The 23,932-nt window shown below is 48.5% G+C and overlaps 10 protein-coding genes across 10 annotated transcripts; 3 read left to right on the top strand and 7 right to left on the bottom strand.

The window, feature by feature from the left end:
* Positions 1 to 1,397: 1,397 nt before the first annotated feature.
* On the bottom strand, positions 1,398 to 2,183 carry N7473_004675 (uncharacterized protein; the record flags this gene model as incomplete). The annotated part of the gene is made up of 1 exon (XM_057150615.1): positions 1,398 to 2,183. The coding sequence occupies one exon, from the start codon at positions 2,181 to 2,183 to the stop codon at positions 1,398 to 1,400; it is 786 nt and encodes a 261-aa protein (XP_057010725.1).
* Positions 2,184 to 3,102: 919 nt separating this feature from the next.
* Positions 3,103 to 4,681, bottom strand: N7473_004674 (uncharacterized protein; the record flags this gene model as incomplete). Its single annotated transcript, XM_057150614.1, is given in 3 exon segments — positions 3,103 to 3,430; positions 3,444 to 4,068; positions 4,096 to 4,681. 3 exon segments carry the CDS (start codon positions 4,679 to 4,681, stop codon positions 3,103 to 3,105), a joined length of 1,539 nt encoding a protein of 512 aa, XP_057010724.1.
* A 1,268-nt stretch (positions 4,682 to 5,949) lies between these two features.
* Positions 5,950 to 6,520, bottom strand: N7473_004673 (uncharacterized protein; the record flags this gene model as incomplete). Its single annotated transcript, XM_057150613.1, has 2 exons — positions 5,950 to 6,192; positions 6,371 to 6,520. 2 exons carry the CDS (start codon positions 6,518 to 6,520, stop codon positions 5,950 to 5,952), a joined length of 393 nt encoding a protein of 130 aa, XP_057010723.1.
* Positions 6,521 to 6,682: 162 nt separating this feature from the next.
* N7473_004672 (uncharacterized protein) lies at positions 6,683 to 8,031 on the bottom strand (the record flags this gene model as incomplete). Its single annotated transcript, XM_057150612.1, has 4 exons — positions 6,683 to 6,799; positions 6,875 to 7,057; positions 7,114 to 7,666; positions 7,724 to 8,031. The coding sequence occupies 4 exons, from the start codon at positions 8,029 to 8,031 to the stop codon at positions 6,683 to 6,685; spliced, it is 1,161 nt and encodes a 386-aa protein (XP_057010722.1).
* Positions 8,032 to 9,102: 1,071 nt separating this feature from the next.
* On the top strand, positions 9,103 to 10,014 carry N7473_004671 (flavin reductase family protein; the record flags this gene model as incomplete). The annotated part of the gene is made up of 1 exon (XM_057150611.1): positions 9,103 to 10,014. The coding sequence occupies one exon, from the start codon at positions 9,103 to 9,105 to the stop codon at positions 10,012 to 10,014; it is 912 nt and encodes a 303-aa protein (XP_057010721.1).
* A 454-nt stretch (positions 10,015 to 10,468) lies between these two features.
* On the top strand, positions 10,469 to 11,003 carry N7473_004670 (YciI family protein; the record flags this gene model as incomplete). Its single annotated transcript, XM_057150610.1, has 4 exons — positions 10,469 to 10,557; positions 10,620 to 10,675; positions 10,741 to 10,904; positions 10,971 to 11,003. 4 exons carry the CDS (start codon positions 10,469 to 10,471, stop codon positions 11,001 to 11,003), a joined length of 342 nt encoding a protein of 113 aa, XP_057010720.1.
* Positions 11,004 to 11,173: 170 nt separating this feature from the next.
* N7473_004669 (uncharacterized protein) lies at positions 11,174 to 14,822 on the bottom strand (the record flags this gene model as incomplete). The annotated part of the gene is made up of 3 exons (XM_057150609.1): positions 11,174 to 11,875; positions 11,930 to 14,721; positions 14,777 to 14,822. 3 exons carry the CDS (start codon positions 14,820 to 14,822, stop codon positions 11,174 to 11,176), a joined length of 3,540 nt encoding a protein of 1,179 aa, XP_057010719.1.
* Positions 14,823 to 15,248: 426 nt separating this feature from the next.
* Positions 15,249 to 18,108, top strand: N7473_004668 (uncharacterized protein; the record flags this gene model as incomplete). Its single annotated transcript, XM_057150608.1, has 2 exons — positions 15,249 to 15,413; positions 15,481 to 18,108. 2 exons carry the CDS (start codon positions 15,249 to 15,251, stop codon positions 18,106 to 18,108), a joined length of 2,793 nt encoding a protein of 930 aa, XP_057010718.1.
* A 2,486-nt stretch (positions 18,109 to 20,594) lies between these two features.
* N7473_004667 (uncharacterized protein) lies at positions 20,595 to 20,831 on the bottom strand (the record flags this gene model as incomplete). The annotated part of the gene is made up of 1 exon (XM_057150607.1): positions 20,595 to 20,831. One exon carries the CDS (start codon positions 20,829 to 20,831, stop codon positions 20,595 to 20,597), a length of 237 nt encoding a protein of 78 aa, XP_057010717.1.
* A 1,068-nt stretch (positions 20,832 to 21,899) lies between these two features.
* Positions 21,900 to 22,898, bottom strand: N7473_004666 (uncharacterized protein; the record flags this gene model as incomplete). The annotated part of the gene is made up of 1 exon (XM_057150606.1): positions 21,900 to 22,898. One exon carries the CDS (start codon positions 22,896 to 22,898, stop codon positions 21,900 to 21,902), a length of 999 nt encoding a protein of 332 aa, XP_057010716.1.
* Positions 22,899 to 23,932: the final 1,034 nt, after the last annotated feature.

Here is a 23,932-nt window from a genome sequence, read left to right as displayed (position 1 = left end):
GAGATTTTGGATAACAGTGCTATCCAGCCTGACAATAAAGTATATATAGCCCCTAAGATATCATTTTTATAATTGTTGTCAGTAGGAACTTGCAGTATTAAGCCACTCCTCTTCCACGGAATTAAGCCCATCGTACTTGACAACCAGCCAAACTAAGTCGTTGTTCAATTATCCATGGCTTATCTCCGCGGATTTGAGAAGTGGGGCCTTAGTGAGAGGGTCTTGATAGGTTCTCGGTTATTCACTGCGGTGGTTGTATCCAAACAGTGACCCACCTCAACTGGCAAATGAGCGCAGTGAGCCAATGGGATCCCTCCTTACTGGACTGGAAGCGGGGACTAAACCACCTCCGCAGCGCAACACTATTGGCGGGCCTCTACCTGTCTAACTCGAGTTAGGCCTACTGTAGGATGACCGTTATCCCTTGGCTGTATCTGGGAAGAATGTTTAGCGCAATTCCTAGCGTATTTTGATGGTGCACTACTATGTATTGGCTAGGCTCCGTAACATAATAGTAACGTAGAAATCGTGTAATTTAATAAGCACTAAACCCCAACTAGAAATACATATAATCAATCTGAACTGTGGAATTCATCCCAACATCGCCCTTTCAAATAGAGAGCTACGCTACACTCTCTACAACTAGATTTCCCTCGCGAGGCGTGCTGACCTCTTTTACCTCTCTCTCTCATGTATTGACACCACACACAGGTGCTTCGCCTATCTAAGCTGATGACTCGATCCCTTTGACCTCGAGGGTTTGCAGGGTTTGTCGTCTTCTTTGGCCCTGCGTGAGGCAGGCCGGGGATTTCCTGCCAGGACCAGGCCTGTTCGTTCCCTTTGTGCTTTAGGCCTCTATAGGCCTTCTTCCCTTCCTGTCTGCTTCTTCTTCTTCTTCTTCTTCTTCTTCTTCTTCTTCTTCTTCTTCTTCTTCTTCTTCTTCTTCTTCTTCTTCTTCTTCTTCTTCTTCTTCTTCTTCTTCTTCTTCTTCTTCTTCTTCTTCTTCTTCTTCTTCTTCTTCTTCTTCTTCTTCTAGTCGTCTTCGTCTTCCTGTTCTAGATAGATCAATTGACTCAGTCTCCCTCTTCTCTCTTCGCTTCCTGTGCCAGCAGTGCCGTGGGCACTGTCATAAGCTAATTCGCTGGTGGCATCTTACCTCAATCTGCTGGATTGGCTGTGATCGCTCTCGTGGTGGTGGCGGTGTCTGAGCTGCAAATTGGAATAGCTCTTGATATAGCTTCTCGCGGAACTCTAGCTGTCTAAGAGGCCTAGCTAGCTGCTGCTTCTTAGCGATACATTGAATGCAAATATGCATTAAAAAAAGCCGCATCAAGAAAGAAGAAGAATAGTGGGAACCAAGTACGCATAGTCCTTAGGCGAATCTCGCAAGTAGCCCGCTACTGATTTGCGATACCCGCACCATCCATATAACGGTTATAATCGTTAATAACCTTAGGGATATTTAATTCCTCCTTGAAATTATTACCAAAGGGAGCACGCGCGATAGCTGCGTTGGTAGAGGTAGCTGCTGGCCGCTTCCTCTCGGCCTTTACATAGTGATATGGCCAATGGATAGTAGATAGTAGTAGTGTTATATTATTATCCTGCCATACGAGACAGAGAACCCCCTCAGCCTCAGATGCATATAATTTACCCCAGGGGATAGATTTGATATGGTCTTTAAGCTCGGCCAGGTAAGAGGGAATCCCGCTTGATTTACGTGTAGTGCCACATGCGCCACATCGTATATCTCGCAGCGCTTTGAATAGGCCAACCGTAGAGAAGTAACTGCCCATGTAGACCGTGTAGGGCGTGGTTTGGCCACTGGATTGGCCACTGGATTGGCTACTGGATTGGCTGGTAGCGTGGCTAGCAGCGTGGCTAGTAGCCGATGCGAGAAATGTATAAGATTCGATGTAGCCGCTGGTTTGACCGCTGGTTTGGGCACAGGTTTGGTCAGAAGATTGGCCGGAAGCGTAGCTACTGGCCTGGCTAATAACCCCGCTAAGCCCAGGAAGCCTGCGGATCATCTCCGGCACCGTAGAGCTGGTAGGGCTGATATCACGCCAGCGAGAAAGGTCCACGATACCCCAGAAACGGCTACTCCTTGTAAACGTCCAAATATAGCCACGCTCTGCTAGGGCGAAGATCTTATACCCTTGCTTAATTAGCTTATTAGGCATCTAAATGGTATGTTTAGAGCGGCCAAAGCAGCGAATCATCGTCTCATAGACGGTTGAAGACGGCAGGATTGGAAGGATGGTTGATAAGTTGGTCGATATGATATCAAGACTAGTGGCGAGAGCAAACATGGCCGGATGGGGATGTTTGGGTTTATCAACTTCCCCCACCAGATAGATCTTTCCTTCCTTCTTTCCCCAGTCTTAATACTTTCGTCCTTGGTACCGAATTGATCTCCTTTTCGATTGACCTGTAACAAGCTAGAGGTTCTAGCTTATACCACCAGCGTTTACCACCTTGCTGCTGATTATTAGCGCTATAAGGCCGCGCAATATATAAAAAGCGCTTGATTTGTTCGAAGCGCATCTGTGACATATAAAGGCGAGGTAGATGGAGTGGGCCCTGCTGGGGGACCTGGCGCCAGTAGTGGTCACAGTGGGGAATGCGACGTAGACGATATAACGGCACTTTGCGGATGAATGGAACTAATTTCTGTGGCATTGTTACGCTGGGAACTGTGCCACTGATAATGGAGGCCCCTCGACGAACGGTGAATGTGGACCCCTCTTTGCTGGTAACAAAATATGCACTGGGACACAGTTTGGTAGTTGTTGCTCTATAAGTGGATACTGTGGTAGCACGAATGACTACTGCAGTCCCCTTACCTGCTACTCAGGGGCGTGTTCAATCTCTGGGTATACATCCACTAATGGCGAGTGCGGCCCTAATTTCGCCGGCAACAAAACATATCCAGGATCATTGTTTGGCGATTGTTGTTCTGTCAGTGGATATTGCGGGAACTCTAGTGCTTACTGCTCTGGCGCAAATTGCTATAGTGGTTCTTGTGTTGTTTAGATGCGTTACAGATAGTGCTCAAAGTTCGTTCAATTTGATATGACATGAAATCCCGAATGCCTCACGCTACCAGTCTGGTGGAATCCAGTAATCTCTCCAAGCGCCACTGTCTGCATCGCGGAACGTTTCAATACCTCCTTCCACACCCTCTTTACCCACTTTCCATACACCACTTTCGATCAGTTCGGTCCAATGGTCGAATAGCCTTTCCATCCTCTGCGAGCGGTGCTCACCTCCAAAGGGATGATGGCAGCCATGTTGGAAAAGGTACGCGAACGTGCCCGGCGGAATTGGGCCATCGCTCACTCGCGCCCCATCACCATGGGAAATATTCCCTAGTGCAAACGGAAGCACAAGGCGGAATCCTGCTGTTGGAGATAGGCTACAGTGCACACTGGAAGGTTGACGAGAGTGTAAGGAGGATGAAATTGCTAAGGGCGAAGAGGTCTAGATAGCTACGAGTGGGGCCGCTCCGCCCGCTTGGCGGCCACGTGACCCACAATCTATTTCTAACACCTGCCTCCTCTGGCTCAAACCAACTCCGGAATGTAGGCTCGCTATATAATCCTGTCAATATTGGAGTCCCCGGGGTTAAAGCCACATCTTCATAATGACGTTCGAAGAAGAATAGCCTTTCTAGTTCCATGTTTAAGTCGACAGTTTGTCCTGCGGCAAAAATCAAGACTGCTGGTATGGTTCCCTCGTCGAAAGATATACGAGTAAAGCTCTGGCGCCTCGCGAATTCATCCTTATCATGTGGAACCTGAAGCCCAGGTGCGATAAATTTGAAACGCGGGGACTTCATCCGTGTTAGAACCAAACGAATAAAGCATTCCTGCGGTACAGATGCCGTATCTAGTTCTTCATCTGTGAAGAGAGTCCCAGTCGTAGGCATAAGTGAGTCGGCGGGCATTCGAGATTCGACCGCGACTACATAGCGCTCAATCGCAGTAACAGTATTATCAACTTGGGCATCGCAGTAGGGAAGCCACGACCATAATCCCTCCTGAGCTCGGTGCCGAGGCCTGTCCTCTCGCGATAGTCAGGGGACTACCTTACCAAGACGAATCAGATGGATCCACTGCGTTAGAAGGGTCTCGAATGGAAACCACATCTCCTCATGTTCGTTGATAGGCTCGATATTTTCAGTAGATCCGATAGTTAAAGGAAATGAGACCCTATGGAGCTGCTGGTCGTAGACAACCCCCATAGTTTGGGAGTATGCATTAGACGAGGTACGATAGATCACAATAAATCGCGCAATTTCTTCATCTTCACGGTCGTTTTCATCGAACTGAAAAGTCTCGTCACAGGATTCCATCGAAAGTCCACCGACCCAGAAGAAAAGTTCATGCGTAGGATCGTAGATCCTATCCAGCCAAGCGTTAAGCGACGGATCCAGGATATCACGGTCTGCATCTGGGTTCCATTCGTCGCTGAAGAACCTTTTCTCTTCGGCTAACGCTGTGAGGTCGGGCGTATCTCGTCCGTGGAGGGCCATCCAGCCGTATGCAACCAGGTAGTTATGCAATCTGGCGCAGCGCTCATAGTCGAAGACGCCGTCATCGCGCGCGGGATTTTCGTCGGAAACCAAAGCGTCCTCGATGTCGAGTAGTTGCTCGACAGTTATGTTTATGGGCGGCATATCGAGGGTACGGAGGTTTCAAGATGAGGGTCAGCAGCAGAGTGTGACAGACAGAGTCAGGGCTTGGAGAGAAGCACCAGGAGGTGGTGGCGGTATTTGGAGTCGTGCAGTCCCGGGGTGTTCCATTAGTACGTCCAACCACAACCCCCCCCCCCCTTCCCTTTACCCCGCCGAGGGCTTACTGCCCACACAATCTGGCCGATCATGATGGTTGGACCATACTGAAGTGGATGCAAAAGAAGGTGGTATCGTGCCCTTGGAATTACAATTGGGACGCATATCATGGACTCGCCCCAAGGAATACAACGTCACGGTTACCAACAACTACCGATCACTAGATCCCCAATGAGCTCGAGTATTCGGTTGTTTGGTGATGCGGTTCTCTGCATCGACATGCATGATGGTAGCCAGCTCGCGTCGGGCTCAGAAGACAAAACATTTTCTAATGATGAGAAACCAGAGCGTTGACCACACATTAGAGGAGAGGGGGGAAGGGAATGAGCTTTGTTCTAGCTATGGATATCTCAAAGTCCGATGTATCGTTTGACTGCACCGATTCGAATAAATTCGTACAAGAGGTCCTGTTCTCATGAGCAGTTGCGACAGCGACGCCATCGCAAGTGCATTTGGCGACAAAGTTTTTCATCCATTTGGACCCGCCTACTTGTTTGTCGGTCAAAAAGAGCCGAATCTTCAGCGTTCGTGCCGGGTCACCGGAGGCGGCATACTCGTGCTCTTCAATGTCCTGTTCACAATCCATTTCTTCGCTATCATCTCTGCTCTCATCTTCCTTCCACCATTCTTCTTGATCGGAGTCATCGAATTCGTTGTATTCAATGTCATCTTCTGTTGACCCGTCGTCTTCAAAGTCTATTCCTGATCGCCAAAAGAATGTCAGTATAGCTCACGTATCTTATGTGTTAGTGGGAGGGTAGGGGAGCGCGGGGAGCGCACTGCTTCGCTTGAGGGATCCTCGATTTCCCTTATATAAGTGAACTATCCGGCTAGTCTATCCGCACACTTTGCACTGCGCCTTTCTTATCAAAATTAAATCCGTAATAGTAGAAGAATCCGGCTATCCTCGTAGCACGAATCAAATATAAGTTAGCGTTAGAGAAATTATAGGCCTTCTCTCGAAGGGTTTACTAGAATAGGCTCTTAAGTTCACGGTAGCGATCGTAGTAGTGCTACCCTTCTGAATCTATCCGACCTAAAAAATTCTTAAGCCCGAAAAGAGCGAAGCCGAAAGACAGAATCCTTGATTCAGCCTAGTCGATAATCCCTGTAATATTTCTAGTTTTGGGATTAACGAGGAGATTTATTATGTTAAGGTCACTGTAGCTAAGCACGTAGGGAAGGGCTTTAGAAAAGAGAGAGGGGAGCTCCTTGCGGGCTATGTCTAAGTTCGGTGTAAAGCGAGATAGTAGGTTTCGAGTAAGAAGATCAAAATTTGATTGAAACTCTATAAGTAAGTTCGCAGTTGTATCTAAGTATAGCCGTAGGTCGTTGTTCTACGACTGTGCAAAGAACCTGTTCTTAAATATTAGCTTATGTAAATAAAATAAAAGTATTGCTATAAGTACCTTGCAAAGTCCTTGATAGTGTTACGCTGTCGGGGTATATCCTCTAGAGGAATACGCGCTATTAATGAGGAGTTCTAGGAAGATGCTCTATCTCGTAAATATAGACTGGCCTTGAGTCGCCTATAGTACTGAGATACTTGTTGCTAGCTACAAATTCGGGATGGACTGCTTTAGCGAGGGAAATGTTACCTATGTTGTTGACAGAGTTCTTATCTCGGAACTGGAAGAGCTTAGAGTTGTCGGGCCCTGCTGTCATGGTATAGCTATACACTCCTTGTATCTAAAAATCTGGCTCCCTCACCCCCACCCAAAACTAGGTTAAGAGGTTTATTCCCAAGGGCCCGGATTTTTCATTTTTCAACGGGCATGATAGTATTGAGTCCTATATCACAAACTGGGTGATTACCATATCAACAAGCTAGCCCCAAAGCATACTCTCAGGTCGCTCGAGGTTATTATTGACTGTGTTCAGGAACCTGACAGCCTCGCGACCGTCAAGAATCCTATGTTCATATGTCAGTGCGATATACATCATCTGCCACATTATAGTCAGTACCCATTTCGATAAGACAAGAAGTATCGCCGCTTGAGTTGCAGATCAATAACTCACGGGCCGAATTTCAGCCCGTCCGTTGACAGCAGCTGGCCGATCCAAGATACCGTACGTCCCCAAGACTGCGGTCTGCGGCATATTGATAATTGAAGTGCCAAATAGGGATCCCCAAATACCGCTGTTGCTGATAGTAAAGCTTCCACCCATAAGATCCTCCATTGTCAATTTCCCATCTCGGGCCTTTGCAAGAAAGTCAGTTCATGTTCACCAAGATCGATATTCGAAGAGGGATTCACCTTTGCGACAAGCTCCGAGATACCCTTCTCGATCTCAACAATACTCATCGATTCAATATTCCTGAGTACAGGCGTGACAAGGCCCTCTGGAATGGAGGCAGCGACACTGAGATCGACATAATCCCGGTAGACAATGGTATCACTGTTCTCAACGGATGCATTGACCGCTGGTATCTCCTTAAGGGCGAGGACAGACGCCTTGGCCATGGCTCCCATGAAGCCTAGCTTGACACCGTGCTTTTCCAAAATCCTATCCTTGTTTTTCTTTCGGAATTTGATGATCTTGGACATGTCGACTTCGTTGAATGTTGTCAGGAATGCTGCTTTGTTTTGTGACTCTTTGAGGTGTTGTGCTGTCTTTTGTCGGATGCGGGTCATTTTTACCTGGATGATGAGCCTCATTAGTTTTGCTTCGTGGACCAAGGGTAGAAAGTATCGAAAATGGTCCAAGACGTACCCTGTTCTCTCCTCGCTCGTTCTTGGGACTTTGGCCTTGCTGCCGCGAGCTATCATTTGTGCTTGCTGCAGTTTGCTTTCAGTTGGCCTCGACTTTCTTGTTGTTTGGTTCAGTTGCCATCGAGGTGGACGATTCTGTAATCACTGGAGCTACAGGGGCTTCCACCTCCTGAATTTAGGGCTCAGAACGATCTGAAGGCAATGTAGAGCTATCATGTGCATCGTTCTTTGCTCCATCTGCGGAAGGCTTCTTTTCCGGTCGAAGCTCTGCGATAGATTGATCGACAGTAAATGTATCCCCTTCGGAACGAGTAACCGCTTGATGATTCCGAAATGAGGAGCATTCACAGACACATCAATTTTGTCTGTTTCAATAGTCGCAAGCTCCTCATCTTGTTCAACGAAATCTCCGACTTGTTTGCTGAATTGCGTAAGGGTTCCTTCGGTGATTGACTCTGCCATCGTGGGCACGCGAACGACGGTATCTGCACCATAGCGAGGATACGAAAGCGAAAATGATCGAGAAAACAAAACAGGGGGTACAACTCACTGCCTGCTGAGGAGTTGCAGATATACAAGAAATCCTTAAGGCAATTGGAAATCTCCTATGGAAAAGCCGTGTCTTACGCAGCACTCGCGAGGTGTGTGCAGCGCGTGAAATTTGGGATGAAACCCCGCGAGGCAGCATGTTGAGAATTGATTGTCGAAAAGAGCTAAAAATACTAAATGAGCTAGATCAAAATGTGATCTTGGCCACCATCCTCTTCTATTTGCACGGCGCCAGTAAACTCATCGGCTCCAAAACTTCCAGCCGTTCGGCATATCGTTAGGTTGCCGATAGCACGCAACCGCATACAGCTGAATAAACACTGAATCAGATCATTTATGCATCCGATCTATTGAGTGTCTAATTATTCTTGATGTTTTTTTTTTTTTTTTCAGGATTACGAACTCTTTTTTCGCTATTCATTGGCTGCTAGTCTGCTTGAAGCCCGCAAAATCCAGGTCCTGGGGTATAGCCCATGATCGACACATGTCTAGTTCTGGAACGAAGTATAGCAGAAATAGATGAGACAAATATTTTGTCACTGTAGTCACTACGAGCTGACCTACGTTTCAATCTCAAATCCAGCCAGCAACTTGGAGCCTTTTTGTGCCTTTCTTTGTAGACTCGTCTATACCGCCAGAACTCGCCTTGGGTATCCAATAAAAAGTCGGTTGAGTTCCCGAAATCGGGATAGACACCCGAAATCGGGATAGATACCCGACTTTTTTTTGTTCGTCACTCAACTTTTTAGTCTCTTGATTTCCAAGCAAACAAAAAGGGACCAAAACCTGGATATTCGTCCTGTAAGAGAAAGTCAAACATAGGAGTCGAAATGCTTCCAACAAATACCCTTTTACGTTTCCTGTCCCGGCAGTAAGTTTCCAATCACCCCCGTTTGAGGTGCAGCTGGCTTAGACCGGACTAGGTCCTGTAACCTTATTCGCCCTCAGTATCAGATTAGGAATCAAGGACTGCAAAGTATCCGAATGAGCTCATCCGCGGCGGCAGTCGCAGAAAAGGACGACGTCTTGACGGCCCAGAACAACTACAAGATCATCCAGGAAGTTGGGAATTTTGAAGAAACGGAAGCGAAACGTCCAGACTTTGATCACAAAAAACCAATCGAAGTCACAAAATCACCCCTTCCTCAATGGAAATATGGAGATGGGGTTCCTGACAATGGAAAGAGCTTGGCTCAACAGCACCATGAGATTGACCCTTATGCGGCTGATCGGCCCATGATCAACAACTACCGCCTACTTGTCTCTGGTATTGCGCCACGGCCAGTCGGTTTTATCAGCACCGTCAGTGCTGACGGACAGAAAAATCTCTCGCCATTCAGCTACTTCCAGGTCGTTGATCATGATCCGCCAATGTTCATTGTTGGCTTTTCCTCCCGTCCGGGTCGCGTGAAGGACACATATCGCAATATCAAAGAAACCGGCGAGTGCGTCATCAACACGGTTTCAGAGAACATGATCGAGGCTGTCAATGCTACTTCGATTGATGCCCCCTATGGAGTATCCGAATGGGACGTTTCAGGTCTTCATGAAGTACCATCAACCACAGTCAGACCTTCCCGAGTGGCGGAGTCTGTCTTTAGCATTGAAGGCAAGGTGGTCGACATCAAGGAGTTCAGTGATCACCAACAACCAGGCATGAGCATTGCAGCCAACGTTTTGATCAAGGCCACACGTTTCTGGGTGAAAGAGGGCTCTGCGAATGCGGATTACAGTCACATTGACGTTGAAAAACTGCGGCCTGTTGGGCAATTGGGTGGTATCTCCTATGGGCGAATTACATCAACGTTTGAGAGACCGCGTAAGAAGTGGAGTGAAGAAGTTCCTAAGAGCGAACTATTGACCAAGCTGGATGCTACCAAGCACAATGTGAAATAGACGTGTGATTTCTGTAAACAGTAAAGATAGAAGCTTCAACTAATCTTCTTCGGTTTTGAGCGATGTGCGTAGTTTCCGAATGACTAAAGATTGCCAGCCAGCTTCCTTCCTTGCATAATGTCAACACGGTTCGCTTAGATGCCTGCTTAGCACACCGCAAGACCATCTGGCTCATTCCAGTCTAGGTAGACGCACCATGAGCCAACTCCATTATGGGGCATCGACATCTTACCAAACCGAAAATGACTTATCAAACGTCGGGAGCTGGCTCCGACCGTTCTTATCGCACAGTCAACGAAACTAAACAACTCGTCATCAACTTACTATATAGTACGCCAGGGCACTTCCTTCTAGAAATTCTGCTTTACATAATGTTTAATCTGCAATTTTCATCATTCGCAACGCCATGGCCATGAATAGATTTTCTCAATCGATTCGCGCGATATCAAGATCAATGGCAACGACAACAGGCAAGAAAAGGGAGTTTCTCTGTATCCTACCTGATCGACCCAATGTTCTGGCTTTGAGAAAACAAGTTAAAGGGTGAGTTTGGCAATGATGGTGAAGACTTTCTATTTGCAATCTATACTGACGAAAAGTAACAGTGGGCACTACGAAGGAATTCAACCCTTGATTGCCCAGGGAAAGCTCGTGGACGGAGGTCAGTCGAATCTTCTGTAAATGCCCAGAAGTCACCAGTCTCACTGACATTGGCCATGTTCGCAGGTACAATTTTCGAGCAACATCCCGAGGAAGGCAAAGATGCTCAGTTTCTGGGAAGCGTCGTTGTATACGCGGCTGAAAACGCCGAAGAGGTGCGAAACATCATCAATAAGGATATCTATGCCACGAGCGGGTTGTGGGACCTTGAAAAAGTTCAGATTTTTCCAGTGAGCAGAGCAATACTTCCAGAACGTGGTGTATATAGGGTCTTAGGATAAGCTGACAATGATTAGTACGTGCCTGCGGTTCGGCAACCTCTGCCTTAAGCAGACGATGAATGAAAAGGGCTAGAGGTCGATTTGAAATTCTTCTAGAAATTGAGGTCTTCTGAAATAGAAATTTACATTGGTTTGAAGTTTGTTCGTAAGGGATATTGATAATTATCGTAGCATCTCATCCTAGATCAGTCGTTTGAGTAAATCACTATAACAAACCATCAAGTTTGGTCGCCGGAGGGAGATTCACTGCTCCCTTCAGCCGACTCAGCTACAGGCTGGACGTGGAAATAGCCCATATCAAACAAGATCTGCTGCCACTCGGGTCGTCCAGTGCCTTGGATCCCGTAGTAATTCGTATCATCTGGAAACCACCTTTCCTTGCGAGTCGAAGCCTTGTTGCCTCCTTCCAGGGCTGCCCGACTGGCACGGGTTTTCCGCATTCGTTTGTCTCCAGTGCCTCCCTGTCCTTGTGACCAGGCCGCAAATAGGTTGTCTCTATATTCTTTCAGGCGCCCATCGAAGACCAGGATCGCGCGCACGTAGGGAGCAATGTCCTCAGTAATGGGGGCGAGGCCATTTTCGAAAGACGGGGCAGCTCGGCCGACTGCTAGAGGTGTGGAATAATTCGCTCGTATGATAGGTTCAAAGACCTTTCGGAAGCCTTTGGCTGTCGACGGTGAGACGCTTTGTCGGGCCGCAGACTGAGCCCAACCATTGAAGATTCTGCTAGCACCGGCAGATTCGATATCCTCGGCCTTCGGACGGAAGACTCGAGAGATTAATGAACCGAATGTCGTGCTGATTGACTCGCTTAGCGAGGGGTGTTCAGGAAGCAAGTCAGCCTGCAAAAGTAGGTGAGCATCGGTGTAGTTAGTCCGATGGGATTCTGAGATAGGAGGAGCAGAGGTATCAAGGACGTCCTAATGAAAGGTTAACCTACTATTCAAGGAGAGTTTGAGAAGGACCCAACTTACCTCGAACATGCCCATTGGACAACGTGAGCAAAGAATGTCGAGAGAGCTCCTCATCTCCAAGTAGTCAGTTTCGCGGCTCAACAAATCCAGTTGTTCGAGCTTAGTCATTGATCGGTGTTGTTGAGGAGGTAATTGCTCCATGGTACTCGCACCAGCTGCATCTTCAGCGTCCTGGATGCTGAGCTGCCACCACTGGAAAGTGTTTTCCAGAGCCTGTGCTTCTCTCACCAGGGAATCATCGACCCCGAATGTATCACGATTAAACCATCCCATGTAGGACTGATAGGTGTTCAAACTGAGAACCCGTACCCGTTCTCCATTTTGATCAACATTAGCCCCAGGCGGCCACATAGGAAGAATCCAATCCAAGCCTCCCTTTTCACTCCCAACAGCCATCTGGCACCAGAAGTTCAAATCCATCAGCGATCTACGCATGTCCATGCCAGATGCGTTATAAAGTTTGTCGACAGCATCTCTCTTCAACGCGTGTCCTTCGTGGGCGGCGACCAAGAGCAAATAGTCAAGTGCAAGATTGAGTGGGGGACGTTGATATCGCAAGATGGCGTGTAGAGACATGTCTTGAACTGGAACCACACTTTCATCGTTGCAAGTAATGATTATAGGCCGTTTAGACTGGCTAATGAGGGTCAGAACTCCAGTCCAAAATTGTCGATCTTCTTCAAAAAGAAGGTCGGCCTCTTCCAGCAGAATCAATGACTGTTTCTGCTCACGGCTGTGTTTGCACTCAGTCTCAGGGGTAGGGCTCGAATTTGCTTTGGCACCGTTGGCGGGTTTTGAATTTTTATATTTAGATGGCTGACCTTTGAAGAAGCTCATCAGTTTATTTTGCTTGGCATGAACATCTGCGACTTGATCGAGCTTGGACGCGGAATCGTCCTTTTCATTCAGAAGGTGAACAAGATGGTTTTGTGTCATGTCGCCGACCTTCTCGAGCATGTCTCTGGCACTTCGGCGGCTGCCAGGATTGAGTTCAAAGACTTCAAAATCCAGCTCCTTGGCAACCGCATACACTGACGCTGTTTTTCCGCAGCCTGGCGGGCCACTGATGAGGATCGCATTGGTCAGTCGGCCTTTCTCGCCTCCATGCTGGCCCGGAAAGGCAAGGTCTCCGGATCGAATGAGAGTCTTTGGCGCTGACACAGTAACATCGCCCGCCAGCTCATCATCTGAGCCCGAAAGAGCATCCATTTCTGATGCTTCTTCTCCACTTGTGACAATGAACCCATCGAGCTCGACGTCAACCTTGCGCTTCTTTCGCCTTCTATCGCGTTTAGCCTTCGATTTGGCGCCATCTTTAGGTTGTTTGCCGCTATCGACTGCGCTGACTTTCAAGTGACGAAGCCAGTCGCGAAGCATTCGAGCCTCCCGACCAACTTGAAGGACATCTTCCGCCTTTGTCGGGCTGTACTTGTGAGCCCAGAGTCGCGATTCATATTTTCCACAATCGAAGGCGGAAACGGATGTAAGCAAAGAGGAGTGAAGTCTCTTGATCACTGGTAAAGACGAAGCGCAAGACGAGCGTTGGCCAGGCAGCGACCAAGACATTTGGCTATCGAGAGCAGCCTGCAGCACACGGCCACTGGCGACATGGCGCCCTGGGAGGCGTAGAGCTGGTTTGTAGTTATCAAGAGATTGGAGCTCAAGGCTAGCGGCTTTCCGGGCCCATGCAGTGCTGGTAAGAAGGGTATTTTCGTTATCCGGCACCACTACAGTTGGCGATTTCGACTTTTTGTGGTCATTCTCGAGGTTCCCCATTGACGCCTGAGCGAGTTGAGACGGGCCAAGATCTGTGACGTGGACGAAATCCCGAGGTGGCCATACAGGATGGACCAACTCGGGGAACTTGTTTTTTTGACGCGCAAATCCAGATGATAGCGCTCTTAGTGGCTTCTCGATGGTTCTTGACTGCTCGCATTCCGAGTTTGCCTTGATGTCTAGGCTTTTTGGGGTGCACTGGGGGTCACAGCTTCCAACGGGCGGTTGTTTTGAGGTCGCTTTCTTCACGAAAAATGGATGAGTCGGTTTGTTGTCGTTGATTTTCGGTTGTACAGGACGGCGTAGGGGGACAGCAGGAGACAGAGAGGGGGCATTATGTTTCACACGCCCGCTGAGTATGTCATCTATGGTTTTCCCAAAATCCGCCTTTTTCGCGAGTGCATATTTAATGACCACCATCTTGCTTTCTGCCTTGCGAGTCTGGCCCCGTTTGCGACTTGCTCGCTTCAGCGTAGAAGTCCCAGGAGGGCTGAGAGGAGGCGAACTGAGTAACCGGCCATTGGTGTTCAACTTGACAATTTTCTGTGGCCTGGTTGGGGCATCCTGCAGAGGTGTAGTGTCTTTAGATACGGGTTCTTTCTCAATAGTCGTAATGCCAGGCTGAGGTTCCACTGAGGTTGATGGAGGTGGCATGGACGATGTACTAGACTCCACATTTATTTCCGATGATTTGGGAGCTATGGAAGCGGGGGCTTCCACTCCGAGCCAGCCAGATAGGCCTGCTTGTAGAGGTTGGTCATGTTCGGATTGCTTGCTCCGCTCAGTCTTCCGCCTCTTGCGTCTGCCAGCATTCGGGTCTTCATCTGGGCTTGATGTATTCGAAAGGCGAGTCTGTGGTAAGCCTAAAGAGTAGTGCAATGGCATCTGAGAGGTACGGTTGGGGGTGGAGGTTGTCATTGCGGGCGAAGAAACGTCCGGGGGCAGTTTGCTAGTTGCGGCCGAGGCTATAGAGGCATTGTCGAGTGACGGCGTAGGTTGGGACGAAACTGCGAGATCTAAGACCAAAGTGAGCTTCGATAAATATCAAGTGAGGCAGCTAGCTGTCCATACCTTTCCGGAAGAAAGGGTGAACTACCGGCTGTTCGCCTTGACCCATGACCACAGGTAGATTGGATACAGCTGTATCCATGTGAGAGAGCGCTGAAGAGTCATGAAGGAAAGACGAGACCGCCGGTGAAGGATATTAGGTCCAATGTATCAAGGCCACCAGCGGTCACCAAGTATGCCCTCCACGCTGGAAAGTCAAGGCTTCAGCTCGAACGGGCTATATTGCAATCCTCAAATGCAACACGTCCGACGCGAAATGCGCGGGCGCGTCTAATTGGCTTATGTCATCTCGATTACATCAACGTGTATATTAAACGCTAACCCGGACTGGGCCTAGTGTCTAGGTGGGTCCGGCCCGTTGTTATCCCGAAAATTTTTCAGATTTCCCCATTAGATGTCTTTGCAGCTTCACCGACACAGGCCCTGAAGGGAGATCAAACCAAGGCTTTGTCGGGATTGTGATTGTCTACCAGTCATGGATTTGCAGTCTCCATCTGTCCTGGCGCAATTGCCGCGCCCCCTTCATGCCGCAACCGGCAAGACTCGCATCGGAGACGTGAATAGCCTTGCCGATGCTAAAAAGCGCAAGCGCTATGAACTTGCGGTCGCCGTCGATGGCGAAGCCGTCAACATCTACAATGTGTGCTTGCTCGTATACTGCAGAAATGCTACCTCGCCATATGCTTACTTGCTTTTTTTCTCTCTAGATTCAAACGCCAAAGCTTGTGACCTCTTACGCCGTCCCGCCGCAGTCCACGTTTTCTTGTCGTCCTTGCTCCGTGCGCCGCAAGCTCTCCAAGAGGTCGGCCGTCAAGAGACAAACATACACCGCTGTCACGAAACCCGAGCACCAAATCAAGTGTTTCGTGGAAGAGATCGGCAACGGTTCGAGTGCGCCTGTGATCTCGTCCTCCAGCGCCACTATCACAGATTCCAAGAGCCCCACGACATTTGTGGGTATCGTGCCTTTCAGCGCTGAAGATGAAAGCGAGACCGACCCATTTGATATCCTCGCTGTCCACACCGATGGGCGTGTTCGTCGATTGTCCTCGGACTTGAAGACACAGCACTGGAGTATTCAGCACAGTGAAATTGCCAAAGTCTGCTCCACTCACACGGTTCACTCTTGCTTTCTGATTGATCTTGAAGATGCAAAGAAGGGACTTTTCAAAAGGAGACAAGACTTGGCCGCCCTTGCCTTCGGAGACTCACCCTCCGCGGGTGTTGATGAGCCCTCCATCTTGCTCGTTGTGTCCCACCCCAAGGAAGCAGATACGATTGCGTTGAAGGATGTCAATGTTCAAATCTTTTCCGTCCCTGCCAACTCCAAGTCTGGTTCCCGCGGTGTCGAAGAAAGCCAGCGGCTTAGACACCTCCAGACGATTCAGATCCCCAACCCAACTGGGCTGGACAAGGTGAACAGCAACAGTCTTCTGCAGTGGAACTTCCACTCTGGAACGGCCGGTCTGCAGCTCTCTTTTGAGAATGGATTTGTGAACGTCGACCTATCCCAGTATTCCCCCAGCGTCAACTCGCAGTTTGTTCTGGATGAGCAATTTACTTCAATCATGCGGATTTCACCCCAGTGCGTTATTGGAGCAAGTGAATCGCTCATTGCGGTCTATGATACCCAGTACCAGTCCGTGCAGCGGAGCATCGCCGCGAGAGATGTGATTTCGGATACTGGGTCGAACGCGGATGGACCCACCATCTTTATCAGCTACTTTGCTAAGCTTGGCCTGGCCATAGCTATGAAGGCCAATACTCTGATTGCATTCGATCTTACGTCTCTACATGGCCAGTCTGGCCCGTCTCTCAAGCGCTCACGAGATGGTCTTCTTATTGATGCCATTGGCCGGGGTATCGGATCGTCCGCTTCGCAATGGGATACATCCAAGAAGCACCGAACTGACAACATGGCATCACTGCATCTGAAATCCCCCGAGCAAGCTGAGAAGTGGAGCCAACTCACCAAGGCAATTCACGAAGCAACTAACCTACTAAAGCCGGATCTCTTCGACAAGGCGGTTCTCGGTTACTTCGGCACATCAGAGGCACCAAAGGAGCTACCGGAGGAGCACGTCAGTCCTGAATCGACCCTTTTCTTGCTGTCCAAGATTTTCGCGGTCCAAGATTCCCCCATCACCGATAAGGTTTCTGCATCCTCTTCCTCTCAGTTGCGCGTGGTTCTTTGGCCTGCCGTCACTTGTGAGTGGCTCATTCGAATTGGACACCTTTCTTTGGACAACGTCGAGATTGCACTGCGGCGAGCTTGCAAGCCTCGTATACTACAACAATTCCCAACCGGGTCTTTTGTTCAAGCTCTCATCGACTCCGACTCGTCATTGAAGCAGGTTAACCAGGTCCTTGGAGGCCCAGCACTCCTTTCATCTGATGAACTGGCTTACGCGCTCAAGTTCTTCTTGAATCAGGCACGCTTGCATTCTGGTGTTCTAGAAGAGACGGCTCGCGCAATCACAAACGGCGACATTGCTACGCCTACCCAGGAGCTTACTCGGCACCTTGGAAGTGAAGTGGCCAGTCTGAAAGATATCTTCACGGGCCTGAATAGGTCCCTTCAAAAGATTCATTCCCAGCCATTGCCCTCTGTTGTGAAGTCACTCCGCTCCATTCTGTCTCGAGCGGAGCTTATCTCAATGGTACACCATCTTCGCCTCTCCCTTGCTACTGGTGGCTATACCTCCCGCTTCAGCGAAAACCCCCCTACCCCCATCACCCTCGACCAGATCACGCCTTCTCTCTCTCTCAATACCATTGTTGACCTGATTACTGCTTCCGTGGACGCTGTCGGACCATCTGGCTGGATCTCTGCTCTCCCCAACGCCAACGACCTCGATGATGACCCCGATTCTGCGATAGCTTCAGCCAGCCGTGAAATGGAGCTTATCTCTGACATGAAGTCCGAGGTTTCTGCTGCACTTGCCGGCGTTGAGGAGGCCACTTATCTCAAGGGCATCCTTCGCGAGTATCTCCGCTTTGCTGATCAGGTCGCCGATGCTTCAGCCACTTCCACGGATGCAGTTGCCAAAACCGACGATTCCGTCATTCACGCGCCATCTCACTTGATTCGCTATGAGAAGCTTAACGGTGCTGATCTCATGGTGTTTACTCGTCCCGAGGAGGGCGAGGAGGGCTTCGATGGGGACGCGAGTGGCAAGATTCTGCCGTTGTCCCTGAAGCCTCCTTCAGCGGACGTTTCGCGTACGAAGATTCTGAACTCTACTGGCGAGATCAAGGCTCGTACCAGTCGTGAGGTTGGATATCTCCGACGCAAGGCGGCTGGCAAATACTCTTTCGAGAGACTGGTTATTTAAAAAGCGACGCGGATACCTTTCTGCATTTCATGTGTCATATTGTAACAAACATTTACGGACGAGTACCATACTAGGAGTTTGACGGTCAATGGATATCTCTTCAATTCTTGCAATAGTATCTTGTGTTCGCCACATCTTCCTAGCGGAGGCTACGCTATTCCCTGTGCCCGAATTGATACCTCGGGCCATGCTGCCAGTAGCACGTCTTAGAAGTTAGACCAAGTGCAATTCAATCATTCTCAAGCGCTTTCCGAGGCAATGGTGGTAAAGTGAATCACAGTGGACAAAACATGGGCATCACAGCAAATGTTAGCCAATTGTGGTGACGCCCATCGAGGAAACCAGGTATCTCGCAACAGCCAATTCTCAAAGCCTTTGGGGTCCATCAAGCTTCTCCAACACGAGCTATCGCCTCCAAGACACCTTAGATTGTTCAAATATAAGGTCTTTTCATGGTAAAACCTTCCTTTAGAAGCAAGGACTGGCCGCATCTAGTCTTTCCATGTAGCTTTTATTTCTTGCGCAAGACTGGCATTCTGCGCGATTATATTTCCTGCACCAAAGACAAATTCTTCGATAAGCGGAATGGCGCTTGTGGCATAGGCGACAATACCTCTTCCTTTGTCTCCGATATTCCTTCGATGCCGTATTTATACCCCACCATGCAAGTTCGGACTTTAGGTCTTTGACTTGTGATTTGAGAAATATGTATTCGCGGCAAATGGCATCATACTCTTCCTCCGTCACGAGGTCAATGAGAGAGGAAGTCCTCAATGGAGGTATGCCATCCGGCCATGCTCGAACCCAAGCTCCAGAATCCCAGGTCTCCACCAATTTGACATCCTTCGAGCTAGAATAGATCCCCTCGGTATGTGTCAGATGGTGGTACAATACCATAGCCCTGATTCTGTCTACAATCTTAAATAGACCAAAATCATGCCTCGTAGGTATAGTATGGTTGGTAGCAAGGTCTTTTAGGAGTTGCTCTCCATATAATGATGTCCAACTGTCACCATCCATATGCAAGGTTCTAAATCTCTCTCGTCGAAGGTAGGCTGCTGTCGGCCCCTCCATGAAGTCCAGTTTCTGGTCCATGAACCACCGAGTATCCATAAGCCAGTTGTCAATATTAGACTCGATGGGATGTCTCAGGGTTTCGGGCACATCGTAAAGTGGCATATTTCTGACACCGTCAAACCATCCGGGTGCCAGTCCCTCGAATGCGATCTTCCAAAGTTCTGGCGGTAGATCACAAGTCCAATCGTTCAACTGACCAAATGGAACGAGCACAATTTGCGTATCAGGATGACCTCCCAGGATGTCACGGTCCTTCCAGTAGTAAATACTGTCTCTGCAGTCCCCTCTGACCAACCAATTCCCCATTGGCGTCACAATCACATGTGGTGCATTCTGCAGATCCTTGGTGGCATCAACCAAGCTATTGGCCGTTAGTGACAGCTTGATTATCCGACCAGGATCTCTTGTCGACGAGGGTGGAATTGAGATACGGAGAGTATTTTCCGCTGCTCTGTGATGCGGAAAGCTTTTGATGTGTCTGGTGAGTGTCTTGAGATCCGCCACATTTCTTCTCAAGTTAAGATGTTGACTTGATAGCTTTACGACCGCCCACGAGTTCTTTTCGTGTGTGGGCGAAAAGCGGATTTCATGGTTCAAGCGGGCGTAAAGATAATGAGAGATTTCATTACACAAGGAGCGAATTAACGCGATTACGGAGAGGGTATTCGCTGTAGCCGCTTTGTCTCTGAGTGGAGTTGAGGGGTTCAAGGAGAAAAGCTGCTCCTAGATAAGGAATCGAATTTCCACTTGAATTTTGGAGAAATGTCCCATTTGAGCGAAGCAATCAGTTGCCTTGGTATCCTCACTATTTTCGCCGGTTGACTACATGATTCTTAATTATCGATGGAGATCAGAGCCATCTGCAGTATTAGGAATTGACTGGGGGCATGAAATGGCTGCACTAGTCTACGTATGAGTTACCATGGCTCCCATCTGCGGCTGCTAAATTGGGTTTAGTTCTATCTCCAATAAGACTGGATAGCCTTCTTTTTTTATCTATGCTCGGAGTTCCTGTAGTCGGAGATCAATTCGGGCATTCAAACTCATATGATATTGATTAGGGTGCGGAGACGGGCAAATTTCCGAGCCTTTGATCACGAGGACTAACATCACGGAAGAAATAATGGATTGACCATCCTATTAATGTATATTAAGCCTGAGATTAAGACACTGCCACTTTCAGCTTCAATTAAACAAAACCGCCCGACGTATTCTCGGAGTCCAAGCACTTCCATCCAGTCAGGCCTCGAAGCATAAGCTGGACATAAAACACGACTGTGACCGAAGTACCGAAGAGAGAGACTTCGCTCTATTGAAATTGAAAAAATTAGTATTTCTAACCTCAGCAATTTGATACTTAGAATCCAAGTCGTGACTCACATGAAGACTCAACGCTCTAGTAAAAGATCCTAGTTCTGCTCATCGCGCTTCTCGTGAGCAGGACGAGGAATGTTGATGAGAGGAATTCCGTTCAAAGGCAGATCTCGCTTGATGATTGATCCCACAAGGCCAGTGACCTGGTTGGTAACATCTTCCACAGCAGGGCCTAAGCCGAGCGGGTCGAGGTCAGTCTGGGGCTTGACAGCTGCTGGGGCGGCCAAGGAGAGACCAGCCATGGAGGCTGTCAGGTACAGAGTAATGCGCATCTTGGAATTAGATCGCTGATAAGGGTGTGGTTGACGAATATGGGAATGATGGTGCGAAAGGGCGGGATTGGACGCAAGATTGTAGTGGGTGCAATGGAACGAACGATGGAGTCTGAGTGGATTTCACGAGAAAATAACATTCCGAGCAGATGACCATCATCTATTTATGTTTTTTAGGCATTGAGACTATACGGAGACTCCGGGGAGTTCCTGATTGCTCGAGGGGGTAAGATGAGGAAGACGCAATTACGGCTGTCGGTCATCTCATTGATGATCGGCAATGGGCAATCTGGTGTCGCCCTATCCCACTTTCACGCACTATTGTTTTGAAATCCGTGATGGAAGCTGTCCTTTCATTTTCTTTTGGTGAGGTTTCTCTATCGACTCGATCAATAGAGGCGTGATCGAGCAGAATAAGCACGACAAATGAATAGACTTCAGGCGAGGGAAATTAGGGCTTCGCCAGACAACCTCTCGCGTGGCTGAGAAATAGTGCAATCGCTGCTCTCGATCGACACGACCTGACTATTGATTTTTGGCCCTGAATATTAACTTCACTGCCGGTTGTAAACCAGTTCTACGAAAGTGTGGCGTTGATCGTCGCGATGACTTGATGAACCTAGGATAATATGACATTTTCGCCCAATGGTGAGCTCGGGCCAAGACCAAGCCGTCACAAATGACTAGAACTCTGATACATCTGGTCAGGGCCGTGTTTAGAAACAATATACGGGATCATCAATCTTGCTGTCTATCGAGGTCTACTTGATAGTTCTGATCTGCCTGAGGATGGTTCTCAATCCTCATGCATACAGATGACCAATGTAAGCGCTGCGTGTCCGGTACCTTACTTCCATTTCAAGCATAAGTGCGCGATGAGCTTTACTAGTGGAAAGGAACGGCACCCCCGAAATGGTAAACATTCATCTTCTGTCTCAATTTTGATCTGTCTGTCTTGTCTGTAAGCCAATAGTTCCCCCCATTAACTCCATGATCAAGCAGATCCCCCTAATATAACATTTCTTGTTGTCTTGAATCCTCCTTCCCGGCAAAGTCGACATGCCTTGTCTACGTCGTATTCTTCACACCACCGGCAGGGCCTTTCAAGCTCTTGACACCCAATACACGCAAACGACCATGGCCTCCTCTTGTCAAAGACATCCTTGGAATACACCCCCACCAATGCAAATCTCTTAAGAACTGAGCAATTTGTTCGTTCAGGAAAGAGTAGATGTCAAAGACTATCATCACTTCATTCGTCATCGTCTCCGCGCATGATAGTGTCCCGATGCCATCCGGTCTGGCAGATGCCCATACAGAAGAGTCCCAGGGTTGACAAATTGGAACTCCCCGTGGATTCGTGTCAACTTTCTCGGCACAAATTTGATGGTGTGTCAAGATCGCACTTCGATGTCGTAACCGAGCTTGAGCGAGCCTGGGATCATGCTTCATGAAAATATGGAGGTTGTTGCAGATATCCGTGAGAAGTTGTTCTTCGTACTGGGACTTACACTCAGTACTATCTTCGAACCAGTGTGCCAATCGCCGGCAGCGGAGAAGCATTGCCGTCTCCCCTGGAAGAGTGTCGAGTCTTGTGTCGAGGAATATTCGTGTTTCCGTGAGCCATCTTTCAAATAGCCATTTTGAATCCACCAGATCAGACGCTGTATTGAGAAAATATTGACGTTCACTGCGGTTGGGGTCATGTTTTCTGAGGAGCGATATCATGGATCTCTTTGCGACCGGCTCTTTCGAGAGTTTGCTCTCATTTACGATGACAGTCGAGAGATCTTCCGATATAGAATAACCCCAATTTGACAGTTGAGTGAAGGGCATGAGGACTATTTCATAATCAGGACGGTACTCGATAGGATTGCGAATGCTTTCCTTGGCTTTCCCGTCGTGGTGACACCATCTCCAGATCAGCCCCACAGGCACGCATGGGGTATACGACAACTCGGTCAGAAGTTTGATGAATTTGTTGACACGTTCTGACAGCAGAATGATTCTGCCAGGGTCGTTGCTGTTGGAGGGTCGAATACCAGCGTAGACAGTGTCATCCCGCATTAGAGCCCGGGGAAATGTTCAAGAATCTTTCGAGTAGTCTGAATGTTGTCCAAATCTCGTTCAATTGTGACCCATCTGGACGTAAGTTGCATTCTGATACCGACCGTGTCGGGTTCTTTGGAACATATCAGGAAACCCCGGGCCATGTCCGCGTAGAGGTGGTGTGCAATCTCGTTATAGAGCAATCGACTGCAGGAGAGGATAGACAAGATATTTACTGAATCCTCAGTCGGAGGGTTCAGCTTGGTAGGAATGAGGTCAAAAGAGCTTCCCACACTAACAGACGGATCTCTGTTGGTAGCTTTGCGAACTGCCCTAGTTGGGCGAGCCAGGTGATTGCCTTCATGTTGGGATTGTTCAGAGGGTGCATGAAGGTAAGGTGAGGGAAGAGTAAGAATGAGAGAGTTGTGAATGTCAAATGTTGGAGAAGTCAAGATTTCTAGGAAGAGATAGAGCTACTAGACTGCTCTTTCTTCTCTACTCTACCTCCATGCTACTTACTGTATTAGGAATAGTTGATTCCTTCTGTATGCTAGATTGGGACTAGTTCATGATTGGGGTCTATTTTGATTCCACACTAGTCCTCTTTGGGAAGGGCATTGGTATCATTGGGCAAGCCCTACCACGGTATCTGCATGGCATCTCTTTCACTAAGAAGGCTCTGCCCTGTCCGTGGAATGCATAACATTTAAAAAATTAGATGGATCAATGGACTATCGAGCGTGCTACATCACGGTTTGCTCATCGGGGAGTTATCAAGACCAAACATTTGACCAGTGAGCTCGAGTATATATCCAAACTCCGAGCACCCGTCATCGGATTCCTGCCACGCAGCTATGCAAGAGTGTGCCTGGGAAAAAAAGCATGCATTGAGAATAACCGTAACTGACATCTGCAAAACAAATTCAACTTGCTCTCAGATCAGCCCACTACCTAGGTAGTATAGGATGTGGGGATGCATAACATGGTCATATATGGACAAACTCGAGGTTCGGATGAAACACGTCCAAGCCAACTCCGATCAATGCAGAAGG

The sequence above is a fragment of the Penicillium subrubescens genome, assembly GCF_028828155.1.
Source record: "Penicillium subrubescens strain IBT 31985 chromosome Unknown utg000003l_segment0_segment0, whole genome shotgun sequence".
Taxonomy (NCBI): domain Eukaryota; kingdom Fungi; phylum Ascomycota; class Eurotiomycetes; order Eurotiales; family Aspergillaceae; genus Penicillium; species Penicillium subrubescens.
The sequence above is the reverse complement of the archived record's forward strand: the minus strand, read 5'-3'. Positions and strand labels throughout refer to the sequence as shown.